Raw genomic sequence first — 16,083 nt, forward strand, 5'->3', positions numbered from 1 at the left:
GTATTCCAAAACGGAGGATTCCAACCCGAGGAAGTAGGTCAACCACCTTGAATATGGCTCCGCGGAAGTAGTTAGGGGATAAGCCCAAGGAGGATAGGCCTATGGGATTTCCACAATGAGTCCTAGTACCAGGTAGGTTAAGGCGTAATAAGTAAAAGAGGTCTTAGCGGAACTCGATAGGCCAAAAAGGAGGGATGTGACTCATCAAAGGAAGTTGCCGACTCGGGTAGGTAAGCAAGAAAGTAGACTCCTTCATCGGCCAGGGTACTCCTGAAATCTATCTCAGTAGGGAAAAGAGGAGTTATGGTATAGAGAATTCTGACCTAAATGGATGCATGGGTCTTTGTCCCTAAGAAATGCATCCTTACGAATACAAGAGTGGTTTTTTTGGGTATAGCAGGACTTGAACCTGCGACCATTAGGTTAAAAGCCCAATGCTCTACCAACTGAGCTATACACCCGATTTTACAAGAAGGCTTGGTGCGGAAAAGAAAAGAGGGTGGCCTGGCCCCTTTTCTTCTTATCATATCACAAGGGCGCGGCTCTGTATGGGGCTCGTACTGCGGAGCAAGTCTGGGAGTCCTTTCCACTCATTGAGGATTCTATCTAAAAAAGAAGGTCAACGGGGGAGACTACAGTAGCTCGAACTCAGACTATCTACGAAAAAGCTAAAACTCCCTTGTCTTCAACTATGAACTTACATCTATCGATAACACGGGCTTCTTAGGTCAATCACATCCCCAGGAACTTCTAACTGGCCTAGCAAGGACCAACTTGATAAATTGATTCGATTTAACGAGAGGCTCGGAGATGGTATACGTAGAATAGGGGAAAGTAAAGACAAACTTCGGTCAATTTACGTTTTCAAAACTACAGCTATCTTGCCTAGAGTCCCAGAGCTTAACGGAACTCTTGTTTACTATAAGAGAAGAGCCCACCGCTTTATAAGTGCTTTCCTCTCTCTTTCTTTCGAACCATAAACTCCGAAGCGGTTTCACTTTACCATACTGGAGAAGGGCTTCACTCGCGCCTTGGGGACAGAACTAGAGTACAAAACTAGCTTCCTCTGTACATATTGTTTTCGGGTAATAATACTATCATTGAGAAAGAATAGATAACGACTATCAGGCATATGACTGATTTCTATATGGGTGTAGGCTCATACTCTCATTTTATCCTTGCTCGCTGTTCCCGACAGGAATACGTCACTTAAAATAAGCTATTGACGTCTTAGTTCCGACCTTGTCTCCTTTCTTTTGTTCACCGGTGCAAGGCAAGGGCGGAGCTCTCTTATGTTCATCTTCCACGCCTGTCTGCATCCCAAGCACTAAATGAGTGAAATCCAATCCCGGAAAAAGGCTCTCTTGCATCTTTTGCTTCCCCACCCGGCCTCTATTCTAGATTCACCGTCTTCGGATGCATCAGTTTATTATGCTTATGCCTAATCTTAATACTGGCTAGTTACTTCAATTACCTTACCCCACAGCCCCTCCTTTTAAGGAGGTTTCAGAGCACCCAGTCACAGCTCGTCACAAGAAAGGATTGATGGTCGAGTCCCCGTGCATGAAGTCAGTGGATTCGAGTGAACTGACCGTACTACAAATCGACATACTTGAGGAAGCTTCTTACTAAACCAAAGAAAGGGCAGCTCCAGTTGTCGATTCCCTTCTCCCGAGAGCTTTCACACTCTGGGATGGGAGTCCCTTCCAAGACTTGACCAAAAGCTTATCTCTTTCATCTCAATTTAACATTTTCCGAAACGCGGCTAGACCGAGGCAGAGCAAGAGTGCAGCTTCAACCGATCCCCGGCGACATCTTTTAGGCCGATGTTGGGCGTATCAGCTATCTCACCTGGAGAGTGAGGAAAGAAAACGGTCTCGATAGCGGATAAAGCTCTTCCGGTTTAATAAGTTTCTCTTGGACCGTGCGTTCCGCCAACAGACGAGACGTGAGGAGAAATGGAGACTTCTCCCCATATCTGGTCTAATCCATACTTTTCTTTAAAGTCTCTAGTGGGTGCGAGCGGCTCCCGCACCGGGTCGGGTCTGTAGTCTGTCGTTTTGACCAAAAGATGAAGTTTGGTTAAGTCCTCCAAATGAGTCCATTCGCCTCGTTCACATAGGTCCTTTCCACGAGGGCCAAAGTGAACCCAAAGTCTTGTGTAGGCTTTTTTGTTTATATCCATGTGGCCAAAACAAGATATTTAGCAGGGATACAGACGACGCGATTCCTGCTTTCATAGTTTGATCAGGTAGCTGAAGTCGTGGTGCTGATCGCGTGGTTTGCCTCCTCTCTCGCGGCCGTGTGTTGGTCAGCGTGGTATGGAGTAGCGGTTCCTCGGTAGTCTGACTGTTTCGATGCAGCATCTCTATCTTTCGTCCCGGGCAGGCCTTTTCTAAAAAGTCTTGTGCTCAGGTGCCCGTTTTAGAGTAGTTCGTGCGTTGGGTAAGGTTTCCGTTCGAGACCATGAAAATGAGATATTTTATTAGATAGAGCCGATGAATCAAAAGAAAAGCAAGCCTCTTTTTCCTGTACGTACCGGTACTATATCCTTTCTTCTTCCTTCTGCATATGATAAAAACTTCATCTATTGGAGTGCCCGGTGAATATGTCTAGTCGAAGTTTCCTTCCATAGTCATGCCTTTTTTCCTAGGTTTTTTTCAGCTAGGCCCGCTTTTTGTCACTAGTAAAGCATATTCTCTTTCCAGTTTAGATGTTTCATCCCCTATTTGTAGTTTCTTTCCATGTGGGTGCAGGCGATCCAGTGGTAGTCTCTGACTCCCTCTTGGAGTTTCTGTTGGAGTTGCTCAACCATTTCTTGTCTCTTTCTCTTCCCTTAATTAGGACTACTCTCCTTTTTTCTTCTATATGGAGGGACTATAATAGCATTTATGAACCTTTCGTAATTCCTCTTGCAATCCCAAATAGAGACTTGTTTTTTTTTAATGGGAATAGGCTCCGAACATTGCATCGCCAAGAGTCTGAATCGAGCAATGAACTCCTGGGCTTTCTCTGTCGGTTCCTGGATGCATTTCCTCAACTCGTCAGTAGTGACTGACTTCTTTCTTTAGAAGGTCGGAATCCGCCTGAATAAATCGCACATATGCTCCCAGGACTTCACGGAATTAGGAGGCACAGAGGTAGGTATACCAAGAGAAAGCTATGTGGGTAAGCGACGAGGGTTAAACCTAAATAACAAGTTTGAGTTTCCAGAAGTATCTCCACGCTGAGCGATGAACCTCGCCAAATGCTCTTTTGGTCCATCTTTTAGGTGAAATTTGGGCAATATGTATCCCGCTGGGTATGGCTCGTAGTCAATCTCTGGAGGATATGGAGGATCATAGGCTAGGTAACCTTTTCACTATTCATTTATAAAGCTTCAAGTAACCAGGTCTCTTCATCCTTATTGGGCACTCCCACAAGAGACAATTCTTTTTAGCCTCTAAGAGACAACAAGAAGAGCCTAACCAGGACCTTGAGATAACAGCCCATAGGGTAGCCCCTACAGAGCAAAAATCTAAGGCCGGAATACCGGAGTTCTTTCTTTGCTTCCAAGAACATAGATTCCTTCTTCAACCCAGGTCATGACCGAGGGCGGGTATCTCACTCGCATATCTAGAGCCCAGCATCTCTCCTGAACGACACCTTCCGCAGACTCTACTGGTGGTATTTCCCGAGGCGAGGGTAAATATGTGCATCCATATCGGTCAGGAAACGACAATGACTCTTCTTCTTCCGGGAAGCTATGGGCACCTCACAATTCTTAGACGACATTAGTGGAAGCGAACATTCGTAGCATTCATTGTCACCGATCATTGAAAAAAGAAGCCGTACGAAAACTTAAGGAATCTTTAGATTTGGCGGCTATAGACTCAAAGGGCACAGACAGGCTGCTGGTACAGTTTTTTTAGCTAACTAAAGTCCAACTTCCTTTGCCGAAAGAGGATGAAACGGATCAGCCGATTCAACTTAGCATTACCCGACTCGTAACTTCAAGCACAACCATCCATCTCAATCCAAAATCTCCGATCGTCTGTGATCCCTCCTCCGGTTTTGGATATATAGACAGTGCCTGCTCTCAAACCAACCAAGACAGCAGCAAGTTCCTATCGAGAACAAGACGACAGATCAATATGACCAATTTATCTAATATCTCGGGTGAATACGTGAAAAAGTGTTGCTTAGCTCAGTGAAATGGAATAAGGAAGAGAAAGTGTAGTGTGATAAGGGAAGATGCAAGTCAATTTTGAGCAAGCAAGGGCTGAGATAGATATACAAACAAGAAGAATTCACATCAGAACCCTTTCCTGCTTCCCTTTTTTACCCATCGGACTCACATTTTTATCTCCTACGCTTGCTTTCACAGTCCCCCTACGAGCAGCCCGGAATCAATGAAGGAGTTCATTCAGCACCGAGCCGAGCGAGCGTAGATTCAATATGTTGATTGTACCGAACGAAGGATTTGCCTTATCACGAAAGCCACATTCGTTTGAGGAAGTCACACGTCCTGTTCCCTATAAATAAGGAGATTCATTCTTTTTTTCAGACTCTTCTTCCTCCTCAAGCCCCTATCACAAGACCAAGCGGATCTCATCCTGCAGAAGACTCAGAGCGGATCTATCTAATGGCATGGCTGGCTGTCGGATGTGATCTATTCTCGTGTCACATCGCTTTCTTTCTTCTCCCTCCATTTTCTTCACTACTACCGCTCCTACACATAAATCAAAGAAGCATTGTGGAATAGTGGCATTTCGTTAATGGCGAAAATGTTCTTAGTGAAAGGGTTGCCTGCGGTCAGAGCGGTCTCTGAAAGTGAATAGGAGCATAGCGGTATCATCCAAGCCAAACACGTCTCCTCAGTCAAGCTCGCGCAAAGAAGATCAAAAACATAACAACTGATTTCGCTTAATGCATGTCACCCACCCGCTCTCAATACAGCAAGTGACTCTCTCTCACAAGACAGAGAAAGATTACCGATTCATCCAATTTGATCAGAAGTGAGTTCATTGTTGTTGTATAGCGAAACCTTTCCTTGACAAAACCATTCTCAGCTAATAGAAGCCGAGCTATCTATCCAGATCAGGGTTGAACGAAGCGAATGGAAAAGCCAAAGAAAACATAAATCCATTGCGATTAGAAACCTGTGACTCTACAGCCAGGGCTCGATGGCGATGTAAGATAGAAAGAATGGGGAGTTAGGGCTTCGGTTTCCTCTGTGGCCAGTTCCAATTCCAAATCATTTGCCGACATGCGGACTCACTTCTCTTTTATGGGATGAAAGCCCTTGTCTATTTACGTGGGTGAATCAAGTACAACAAGTCAGGTCAGAGCTTGTGGTAGAAGATTGGGCTCTGCTACGCAGATCCACTCAACTAGGAAAGAAGTACGCATTGCTGACTGACTGTTTGAACGATCCTAGTTACTAGTAAGTAGCTAATCAAGTCAGAGTAGGGTGGCCGAGAAGCTTCTTGCCGGTGCCCCCCAAAGCAAAGCACAGACTCTACTCACCCACGCGTTTTCCACCTACGGAGGGAGAAATCATCGAAATATCCTCATCCCCTGAAAGGGAACCCGAAAACAGGACGAGAGTGGATAGGGTGACTAAGGAGGTAGTAAAAATTAGTAGTGAATTTTGGAAAGAGAAGATTACAAAAAGGCGAGAGCAGCATAATCGTTAGTTAGGGGTAAGAGGGGACGGGCCCGTATAGAAAGTCAATCCTTCTTTTTCCGATATGCCGCTCCGCAAGCAAGGAGTGCCACGCACGAGCGGAGCGAAAACTAAGCAAGGGGAATTCCGTCATTCCATGGAAAGCATGCGAAATCCTTTGATTGTTTATAGAATCAAAATCACTATATAGTCTTTCTTGTTCCACTTGCAAGGCAAGGAAAAAGAAAATGTCAGTTTCGTTATTACAACCTTATTTTTTTATGTCAAAGACAAAAAGCTACGCGCAAATTCTCATTGGATCTCGGTTGTTCTTAACAGCGATGGCTATTCATTTAAGTCTTCGGGTAGCACCACCAGATCTTCAACAAGGTGGAAATTCTCGTATTTCGTATGTACATGTTCCTGCGGCTCGGATGAGTATAGTTATTTATATCGCGACAGCTATAAACAGTTCCTTGTTCCCATTAACAAAACATCCCCTTTTTCTTCGCTCTTCCGGAACCGGTACAGAAATTGGTGCTTTTTCTACTTTGTTTACGTTAGTGACTGGGGGGTTTCGGGGAAGGCCTATGTGGGGTACCTTTCGGGTGTGGGATGCTCGTTTAACTTCTGTATTCATCTTGTTCCTTATTTACCTGGGTGCACTGCGTTTTCAAAAGCTTCCTGTCGAACCGGCTCCTATTTCAATCCGTGCTGGACCGATCGATATACCAATAATAAAGTCTCCAGTCAACTGGTGGAATACATCGCATCAACCTGGGAGCATTAGCCGATCTGGTACATCAATACATGTTCCTATGCCCATTCCAATCTTGTCTAACTTTGCTAACTTCCCCTTCTCTACCCGTATCTTGTTCGTTCTGGAAACACGTCTTCCTATTCCATCTTTTCCCGAATCTCCCTTAACGGAAGAAATAGAAGCTCGAGAAGTAATACCACTAAAAACCTAGTTCGCTCTCAAATAAAAACCTAGTTCACTCGCTAAAGCATCCATGGCTGAATGGTGAAAGCGCCCACCAACCTAGAAAGGCTAAATGGGTAAAAAAGTAGGTTCGATTCCTGCCGGATGCACTGCCTCTTAAAGACAGAAACAGAGGAGGGAAAGAAGGTAGTATAGGGAACTTGCTTTTGGATTCTTATCGAAAGTGAATCCCTCTAACACTTCAGTTAGTGTTTTATGAGAAAATCTTTGCAGCCTAGACACAACAAGTGTGAAAATCTTAGTCACTAGGCAAGAATGGAAAGAGCTTCTTTACCTGCTTGAGAGGGGAGTCAAACAGAGTCTGAGGAAGCATAGCTATAGCAACGTAGTGTTTGAGAAAAGTGTGCCTGGAGTAATAGGCCTGAGAGCTACCCGCGCAACTAAAAGAGTTAACTTCTAGAATAACCGGGAAATTGATTTTAGTATAACTCTAATTGTGGGTGGTTCGTTACTTTTTAAGTGGTAAGCAAGTGATCCTCACAATTCGTTTTACCTGACTCTACTCTAATTGTAAGATAACTAGAAATAGGAGATGAGAAAGTCGAGTAGCAGCACTGATGGGAACATTTTTTGAAACTAGAATGGTTGATAATAGGAGACTCGCGTTGTAGGTAAGGCTTTTCAAAAGCCTCGACTTGGCTAACGCCCTTTGGTTTTGAGGATCAATTTGCCCGTGCTTGCTGGTGTCAGGGTTGCAGATAAGTTGTTTCGGTGCCATTTCCTTTGTTATGAATGAAATTTTGGAGCTCAGTTGATACCGAATTTGAAGATAAGCCCTTCCCTCTCGTGAACACCTTCGTTTAGTAGATCGGTACGGTTCCATTCAGAAGAAACTATTATACGTGGTCCCGTGGAGTACGAATAAGGCTTTAAAGTCTTCCTTCATATTGTTTGCTAGCTTCCTTCTCCTTGTTTCCTGCCTTTCATTCTTTATGAAATTATTATTGATTTTCTTTGCTGACTGACGTTACACCAAGAATTTATTTAATAGCGTATATATAGCCTGGGCATCGATACCAGCCTTCCGTTCGCATGATATTAAGAAAGTGCCTACTACTCAATTTCGCATTGGCAAATCCTTCCACTTGCTATCTAATGTAGTATATGAAGCCTTTCTTTTCTATTTCTTCTATTGGCTGGTCTGGGGGAAGCGGATCACGCGAAGATCTATAGTGTTTAAGTACATCTTTCTCTTCCTGCAAGCTACTGAGATATGCCTCAGCTGCAGGTGCTTTGTATCTCTGGTCAAGAGTTGGCAAGGGATACCTTGTCGACCACCTACTTTTGAGCATAGCTTTTACCATATTCCTCCCTCGATTCGCCATTCATTCCTTCACAGCTGAGTCAATAGCTGTGTCACTGACTGAATGTAGTTCTTTTTTTTAAAGAACGAGGCCGCTAAGGTCAAGGGACCTGATCCAGAACATTGAATCCAACCATCAGCATTCGCAAGAAAGAGAAAGAACTCGGTTCAAAGAATCGCTTCGGTCTAAAAACGAGTCTTCCGAGATCATGTCTATGTGAAGAGCTTGAACCAAGCGTTCACACGCATACGCCCTCGTCGTCTGCCCTCTGAAGATTGGAAAGAATCCATCAGCGAGGAAATAGAGTTGTAGCAGCACCACTATTTATTTATAAAAGTCCCACCCAAGTAAAAGAGTCCGAAGAAAGGCCTTATAGGAAAGCGTTACCAGGGATTAGAGTTAGACCACTTAGTAGCACCTTCAGGCTTATCCATCCACGCATGGAAGATTTATAGATCGACGTTCCGGAATGCTTCAATTCACTTGGGTAGAAAACAAATCAATTCTAAGTTCTTCTCGCTCCATTCATCCACTCGCTGGGAAGGCTATTTTGATGCCTCACACAGGCAACTCCGCTAGGCGGCTAAGCAGATAAGACGGGATTTAACGTTGAGAACGAATGTAGATTCCTATCATCAAGAAAGTCGGCTACATCAATGAATTACTTTCCCCTAACATTGCTATTCTTAACAACCTAAATCAAAAAACCTCCTTTAAAGAGCAGAAGAATCCTTCTTAGATAAAGCAGCCTGAAGATAAATAAGAGCAACTCCTTCAAAGAAAATGAGAAGGGCCTCTTGAAATGCCTATATATAAAAGAAGGAAACGTTGTAACTACTTACAAGAATTAGCTGCGTATGTAGGTGCATGCAATAGTCTTTTAGTAAGGAAGAACGACGGGATTCCTTGGAAAGCTGGTAGTTCATTTCACTCTGTATCGAAAGTCCCAGTATATTATATATCTGTGTACATCCATCAACAAATCTAACATTTCTTACATTGAAATCGATAAAGACTAATAAGATGCAAAACCAGCATAACTTGTTCTTTGCGAGTACTGTGGGTAGACCGAGGGATCGATCGGCATTTCACTAACCTTTAGAATTAATCAAACGTATGGCTAACCGATTCCTAGGTCATAATTTAAAGCTTCACTTTTCTATAGCCTTATAATTCTATCGGGCTAACGGGTTAGGTTACTATAGAAGGTTTATAAAAAAGGTACGGTGCAATCAGTAAACCTCTTACTGAGCTATTGTATTGAAGAATCAAAGTTTTAGATGGGGGGAAGAGGCCTTTAAAACACTATAGTTTGAAAAGTAATAAAAACTTTTCATACCAACCAACTAGAACCTGTAAACTGACAAGTGTCAAACTTACATTTTGGAGCAGCTTGGTCTTCATCACCACGTGAAAGTATTCTCGTTCCACGATGAGGCCAAGGATAATACGCTGCAAACGCGCCCTCCATGATCATTGCAAGGTTTAGAGCAGTTAATAAGCCACCAGCATCCAAAATAAGTAGCGAAGGATATTAATATGATTGCTTAGCACGGCTCACGCACGTTGCTATACATCAAAAAAGCTTCTTCGTCTGTCTGTCAGCAGCGTATACAAAGGCTGCATGATAAACCTATCATTATCCATCTCACGAACCCACCCTTGGGACGAACTCACTCCTGGTTCTCAAGCTTCCTGTTTCTAAATCGAGGAAACAGATACCAACCAAGTCGTAGACTTACCACTTGAGTATGCTCATACAGCCAAACCTTTTGATTGCAAACATTAGTAGTTAAAGCCATACTGTAATCACCCACCAACAATACAGGACGGAAAAAAACAAACTTACTGCATTTTCTTACCAGCAAAGCAAAATGCGGCCCAAGCAGCGTAGGCTTGTGAATCTTCTCATCCGCCATAAAGTCTTGCACACACTTACCAATAGCATAAACAGAGTTCAACAGGTTGTCACCAACAGACTGCCCCCATGCATACTCCCACAACCCTTCAAGATCACCAACATAATCCCAGAAAAACATTTGAACAACGTACCGGACGAAAGGTAAGTGCGAAGGGCGAAGTTGCGAAGGAATAGTTGTTACTACTCTTAGTATAGTACCCACGGTCCATTTGATCATTTGCTGCGGTACCAAAGTTCAATCGTCATCTTCAGTTGAAAGAGTACACATTATATTGAGTACCTCCCTATCTTCGATCTCTCTTGTAAGAAATCCTACGCATCCCTCCCTTGTCAGAAAATAAATAGGAATATGAGCCTGTATTCACTCACGCTGCCGGAGTACTTTTTGAGGGTAACGTAGTAAAAATCCTTTATTTCTGGGGATTTGCCTTTTCTTTCAAAATGAATTTATGCTTAGTCTAAAATTGGTAAATACCAAATAATAATAATATAAAGATAATATATATATTATTATTATTAGAAATATGTACCAGTTTCCTGAAACTAACAAATAGAGTTATAGCTTTGATTGACTTACTAGCTTACGGGAATGCTTTGAATCTCAACTTACTTTTTTAGAGGGGGGGATTACTACTGCATGGAAGGATGGTATACTGGAACGCAGGTGTTCTTACTCTTTCTCAGGTACCTGAGAAAATAGAGTTGGCTGACTATAACATGGAAGGCCCCAAGCGTCGCCTTGAAAATTATGTGGAAGAGTTCCGGCTTGCTTGCATTAGGATCCATCCCTCCAAGAAACCATCAATATATGAAGCATATGGCTCCTCTTTGAGTTCTATTTTCTTGGGGATGTTCGTGGGATGATCGCACGATATGAGCATGCGAATTTCTTCGAATCTACCATTGGAGAGAAAATAAGGGGTTATGTGGATGGGGGTAGCCCCGGCTATTAGATGCCAGATTTCGTCTGGGTTCCAGGTGTGACTTGACTTGTATCCGGTAGGTCAAGGAAGGGGGATTTGGAGATTCTTGAAAGAATGTTTTGGCTTCTTCCTATTACGCTTCAACACAGAAGAAGATTGTTAAAAGGTGCTGGAAGGAGGATATATTTTTCCAATTGTTTCAATTGCCCAACCTCGGAATGGCCAAGGTTTAATGATTTCATGTAATTCTTCCGCTTACAGGTTTTTAATCGGTCTGTATCTTTGGCAAGCCTCACATCCTCGGGCGTATTTATTGCAATCTTTTTCCATGTTTGGCCAATAAAACCCATATCTGTGTATCAGCCATCTCATTCTTCTGCCCGCTTGATGTGCTCCAGCGATTCTTTCATGGACCTCAGCCATTACCAATAAAGCCCCCCTTTACCTTCTCTTTCTATTCTATAAAAAGGCGAACATCTAATCTAGGCCCGGTCGCCTTTCTATGAAGGCGAGCAGCCCAGCCCCCTTGTGGAAATTTTTAGATTAAGGAAGCCGTATTTCGCAATAGCAGCTCCGAGAAGCTGGGCTTAGGGTGCGCCTCCTGCGGTCGTTTCAGTGACTCAATTGGCTGGCTTCCCTCAGCTCAGACTGGTGTCGCCACCTCTCCCAGGACCGGAATGATTATCCCTGCCCGATGGGTCTACATTCATCCCTGAATGTCGTCGGGTACTCTTCACTTCCCCGCCATTCTTGTAACCGTCACCTGTAATCCGCGCAGGTGTGTCCGCACCCCCTGGAGTGGACGAGAAAGAAAGGATTTTTTCTCGGAGCAACCCCCCTGGTTCCAGACCCAGGAGTTCACTTTCCCGTATGAGCATTCGGTACATATATAAGTCAGTGGAAGAGTAAAAGGGTCACCACTACTGAGGATCTCCCCCCTTATCTTAGAAGGGTCGTCTGAGGGTTCGCCGCGGTTCATTGCTGTGCTTACACACTAGGCTACCCTTCTCCGAAAGCTCCGCGAGACCACCTATCACTAGTCTTCGGCCGGAGGGGTTTATTGCACAAAAAGGCCGGGACGCAGGCTCCCGCAGAGGAAAGCCCAACGAATGTCAGATGCAAAGCCCCGCACCTCATTAAGATCATATTGGCATACTCTCCCAAAAAAAAAAGAGCAGACCCCATTGAAGACGGGAGTGAGGTACAACAAGGCCATTTCCGTCCACCTTCTCACGGAGCCGTACGTGGACGTTACCGCTCATACAGCTCCCAGCCAGCAAGCAGTTAGCTTTCCTCTAGAAGTCATGGAAGTGTGGATAAATCGACATCAAACTCTAGTCGACAGAAGGTTTTTCTTTTTTTCCCGCTCGCAGTAGTAGTCCCAATATTCCAATACTACAGCGTTAGCAGCGTTTTGTCTCGATGAAAAATCTTCTGGTGACCATGATCTTCTCTATCCTTTGGACTTGAACGATCCAATTTCGAATCTTGTTGGAGATTCTTTATCTGGCTTTGACGTATGGGGCCCTTTCCCCACTGTTTGATAAAAGTTTTGCATCTTTCCTTTACATCCGAACAGGACGGGCCACTAGTCCCTGATCTGGACGCCGCACCTGGAACTCCTTCTACCTGTGGTTGTGGGGTTGGCGCCTCCTGAGCTGCTTGAGCAGCACCCACAAGGGGGTGGGAAGGAATAAGACTACATAAGAGAATACTCTCTTTTTACTTTATTGACTGGTGTCCCGCGGATCTCTCTCTTTAGGCGCTTCGTTTAGTTCGTTTATAGCGAGAAAGCCCATGCGAGTCAATTAAGTAAGCTGGAAGTTTTGAAAAAGCCTGGAACTTGATCCAATCTCTAACCAATTGCGGCTTGTTAGAGCACCTAAGCAACGATGCGAATAATCGCTTGCCTAATTCAGTAGGGTTTTCATTTGATTTCTATATGATAATATGCAGTAGCCATCCATCCTGGAAAGGAACAACCATAAGTGATTAGAGCGATGCTCCTTTTTTTGCAAAGAGTTGAGTTCTTCCTCTTTCGCGCAGGATAGCCACGGACTCTTCCGAAACATTCAGATATAGGAAAAGCCAGAGCCAAAGCCAACGCGTCAAAGTCAAGTCAGGTTCAGCAATCGACGTAACAGGTTCCAATACTCTAAGCTAGGTATATAGAAGGTATATTCGATTCAACAATCTGAAGTTGTGGAGTTAGCCCTCGGTATACCATACTGTAAGCCTCAGATAATCACTAGCTTATTCAAGAATAATATAGTAAAGTCGTAGAGGAAGAAAAGAAAGAAGAGAAAGAACTGGGAGTATGAGGACAACTTACAGGGAGAAGGAAGGTGGAGACAAACAACAGGAGCTATTCAACCATCGTTAGAGGCAAACCTTAGAAGAATGCTGGAAGAAGAGGAAAGCTGATTGATAACACTTAACCAAACATCGCAAGGACAGGAAGGAGTATCCTGAACGTAAGGCCAATGGCTAGCATACTTCGCTGAACACTCAACTTGATCTATATCGATAGACACATCTGAGAGAATCATAGTTCCCCCTCTGGGGATAACTAGTTCTTCTCCCGAGTCCTTGTTTTGTATGAGATAACAGCAGTCTTTACTTAACCGAGCATCGTAGGGCTTACTTCATCACACATAGCTGTCTTTACTTTCGTTTCGCTAACCGCCCAAAAGCAGGTGCGCACACACAAATGCTAGGCGAGATACGTAGTTCTCTCAACCCTTCCTATCCATCATTACAGACCGGAACTAGATCGGATTAGGTAGAGCAAGACCTTGAGCCTCTTGAGAAACCAATAGAAACGACAGTAGCTAGCTTCACCAGAAGAGGAAGAAAGACTTCTATAACTTCACTTCCCTCCACTCATACTCTTTACCTGTGGGGCTGTATGGTACTTTAGCTGGACTTTACACCAGCTCTATTCACTGATAGCGTTACTGGCTCTTTTCCAGCATTTCTTGAAAGCAGCTCGCACTCACCGCTGCGCGCCTAGTTAGGCTTTGAAATAATAGGAACAAAGATCTTCCGCAATCAATGTTGTACTCAAATCCTCTCTGGCCGGGTTTTGCTTGACTTATCACGCATGCATACTTGAAATACTTTACTTAGCTTTCTAAACCGGTACTACTCAACCTATACCATTGCTTCTCCGTGAATACATACTTGCTTAGCTAACTACCTTAAGAAGTATTAATCACAAGCAAATGCCTAGCTAGCTAAAACAACCTATCCAGATGCATATCTCGATACCTGTTATTCCGGTCGGTGCTTCTTTCAAGGGACAACCTCTGCTCGTGGTTCATATCTTGCTAGCTCTGTCCCAAGCTCCTCTTTCTAGTAGCCCTACTAAACCTATGAGTTGACTCGTACATACTCACTTATTCTTTACTTATCTTATCTGTGACTGCATATTCCTAGCATTGACCTATTCAATATGTCTCTATTGGCTAAACAATAGCCCTTGTAAAAACAACTATACCTGTCTCTGCCCGTGAAAACGAAAAAACAAATCAACTACGGCTCCCTCAACGTACTCACTTGTTGACCTATCCAGCTTATCCAACTACTTGACCTAAACCATATGGATATACCGGTACTGCACCGTTACGCAAAAATGAACTCCTTTTTATAGTGGGCCTATGTCTTGTATCCGTTACTTGGTCGTTCAAATCACACAACCCATACCTAACTCCTGTTTAGAAACCTGTGCTTGCCAGCTTATCCTTTTTAGAAATATGCCTATTCCTTTCCCTGAGCAAGGTATATAGAGGTAGTCACTCATTGCCAGAACTACTACTAAATGCCAATGCTAGTGCTAAGCTTCAAGTACTACTCAGAAATCTTATGCATAGGAAATCCTATCTATATAGATAGTGGTTTCGTTATCCTCAAGTCACTCAATAAACTCTTTCCTACTTTCGTTAGACTTCTATCGGGTAGCTGCTTACACCTACTTTCCTATTAGAAATTGCTGCTACTCCCTATGTTTCCTATTTTTGCGGCTACCTCCCTAGTGAGTGAGTCCTCCCACCCAAGCTAGAAACCTATACCCAAGTTAACTCCTTTCTACTATTTGTTTTCGTTCTTATACTGATTGCTGTTTTTCACTGTCTCCTATTCATGCTTAGCGCCCTGGGTATCCTTTGAAACTAGGCCGGCTATCAATAGTTGGATATGAAGTAAGTGAAGAGCGAAGTCATTAAGAAAGAAAAAAGGGTTTCTAATATTTCAGTGAATAAGCCTGAAAGAAATTGCACTTGTTGAGATAAGTCAAGCTGTTCCTAACCATAGTATTTTAGATCTCAGTCGGTCCACTCAAGCTTACCAGATTGTTTGTAAGGTCTCGCGCATCGTTGATACTTGGATGTTAGTGGTTCAAAGAAAAGATAAGAACTATTCGAAATTAATTCAAAAGGAATGAGTTTTTTTGAGTTACGTCTGTGACCTCGGGAAAGTCATCTGCTACTCTGCTTCTCGACACGAAAGCAGGGCAATGCTCCATTTTTGATAATTCGTCCTACCCTTAGCTTTGCTACTTGACTCGGAACAACGGTTCGGAGTTCGCCAGAATACGACGACATGCTGAGTTCTCAACGACTAGCATGAATTGAAGGACGCTGATTGCCGTTGTACCTATTGATAAAGGATTGGACAACTCGACACGGACTACGCAACGGGCTTCAAGGAATTGAAGAATCAACTAGTCACTACGCTGCATACTCGTACCAGGGAATGTTGCAGACCGACCTTCGTTGCTGGGCTGGAATAGAAACTGACGTATGGAGGACTTGTGAGATCTTTCACTCTTCGACAACGAAAGCCTTGAGGACGTCAGCGATGTGTTATAGGGACGTCTCGCGATCTTGCTTCTAGAGTACGTACGGGAACATCCAATCGAGTGCCTAACCTTGGGTGCTCCGATCTTGTTCGTGAGGAAGAAAGACTGCCTTCTTCGTTCAATGAATCTGCATACCACCAAGGGCTATTTGAAAAAAGAAGTCTGAATCCGTGTCTTCTCTGCCATTTGATTTCCTTCACCACTAGCACTAGCCCCGCCAGCTACTAGAGTATAGCTACTTTCGCTACCTTGACTCTTCTTGTTATTATCCAGACCCTCATTCAAAAGCAAAGAAATCAAGATTCATAAGCAAAGCGAAGGCCAAGCCTGATCTCCCTTTCCCTTGATATGGTGGACTCCTAAAATAGGCTTTCTTTGTTCGTATGATTTTTCAGAATACTATAATAAGCCACTCCTGAAAATGGGC

General features: G+C 43.7%; 1 protein-coding gene and 1 non-coding gene across 2 annotated transcripts, besides 3 other annotated features; one reads left to right on the forward strand and one right to left on the reverse strand.

Annotated features, from left to right (window-relative positions):
- Window positions 1-15,474: part of a direct repeat (first copy of 33 kb R33) that runs on past the window's edge.
- On the reverse strand, window positions 389-461 carry trnK-1. Its single transcript has one exon. It is a non-coding gene; the product is annotated as a tRNA-Lys (tRNA).
- On the forward strand, window positions 5,896-6,618 carry ccmC-1 (cytochrome c biogenesis C). The gene has a single exon. The coding sequence runs from the start codon at window positions 5,896-5,898 to the stop codon at window positions 6,616-6,618; it is 723 nt and encodes a 240-aa protein (YP_762341.1).
- Window positions 11,886-15,472: a repeat region (second copy of 3.6 kb R3.6; inverted with respect to copy 1 and direct with respect to copy 3).
- Window positions 11,931-11,989: a sequence feature (nad1 exon 4-2; trans-spliced to exons 3 and 5; duplicate on 3.6 kb repeat R3.6).
- Window positions 15,475-16,083: the final 609 nt, after the last annotated feature.

The sequence above is a fragment of the mitochondrial genome of Sorghum bicolor (genome assembly GCF_000003195.3).
Source record: "Sorghum bicolor mitochondrion, complete genome".
Classification (NCBI taxonomy): Eukaryota; Viridiplantae; Streptophyta; class Magnoliopsida; order Poales; family Poaceae; genus Sorghum; species Sorghum bicolor.